The sequence below is a fragment of the Charadrius vociferus genome, unplaced genomic scaffold (genome assembly GCF_000708025.1).
Source record: "Charadrius vociferus isolate BGI_N301 unplaced genomic scaffold, ASM70802v2 scaffold1158, whole genome shotgun sequence".
Classification (NCBI taxonomy): domain Eukaryota; kingdom Metazoa; phylum Chordata; class Aves; order Charadriiformes; family Charadriidae; genus Charadrius; species Charadrius vociferus.
The window spans coordinates 101,497-102,068 of NW_009649701.1; the positions used below are offsets into that span (position 1 = coordinate 101,497).

The 572-nt window shown below is 65.7% G+C and overlaps 1 protein-coding gene across 1 annotated transcript in view; it reads right to left on the bottom strand.

Annotated features, from left to right (window-relative positions):
- Positions 1-415: 415 nt before the first annotated feature.
- LOC104291365 (ras-related protein Rab-11A-like) overlaps positions 416-572 on the bottom strand; it is a 5,625-nt gene continuing 5,468 nt past the window's right edge. Inside the window, exon 5 of the mRNA XM_009890589.1 lies at positions 416-555. Coding sequence (XP_009888891.1) covers positions 416-555 — 140 coding nt within the window. The remainder of the gene's footprint in view (positions 556-572) is intronic.

A 572-nucleotide genomic window follows, 5' to 3' on the forward strand; every position in this document is an offset into this window, starting at 1 on the left:
CCGCCCCCCCACCAAAGGCTGCACCCATGGGTGCCGCAGAAATGTGGCGCCAAACAAAGGAGTCACCACGTCCGGGCTTGTTCAGTGCCACCCTGAGTCACCCGGTGACCGTGCCTTCGGGGCGAGAGGAAGCGGGGACACGAGAGGATGGTATGTCCCAAAGCGTGGGGAGAAAGGGGAGACACCTTGATGCTTCCCACCCCGCTATTTGGGTAGGTCCTACATAAACCCAGGGAGAGCAGCACACAGGCAGCGGGATGGTGCAGGCAGCAGCAATCGCGGGGAAGCGGCCGCCCGCCCGTCCCGTTTTGGGGGGCTGCAGCGAGCAGAGGTAGAAGGTGAGAAAGGTGATGCCACCGTGTGCTGGGTGGTGGTGGTGGGAGCGGGGGTGATAGGTGGGGGCACCCCGGGGCGCTCAGATGTTCTGGCAGCAGGGCGCCTGCCTGCCCTCCTGCTGCGTGGGCAGCACCCGGATGGGCTCGATGCTCGTGGCGGGGCCGAATTCGGACTCCGGCTGCCCCGCGATCTGCCTCTGTGACACGATGCGGTAGGACTCTGCCAGCCAGGAGAGA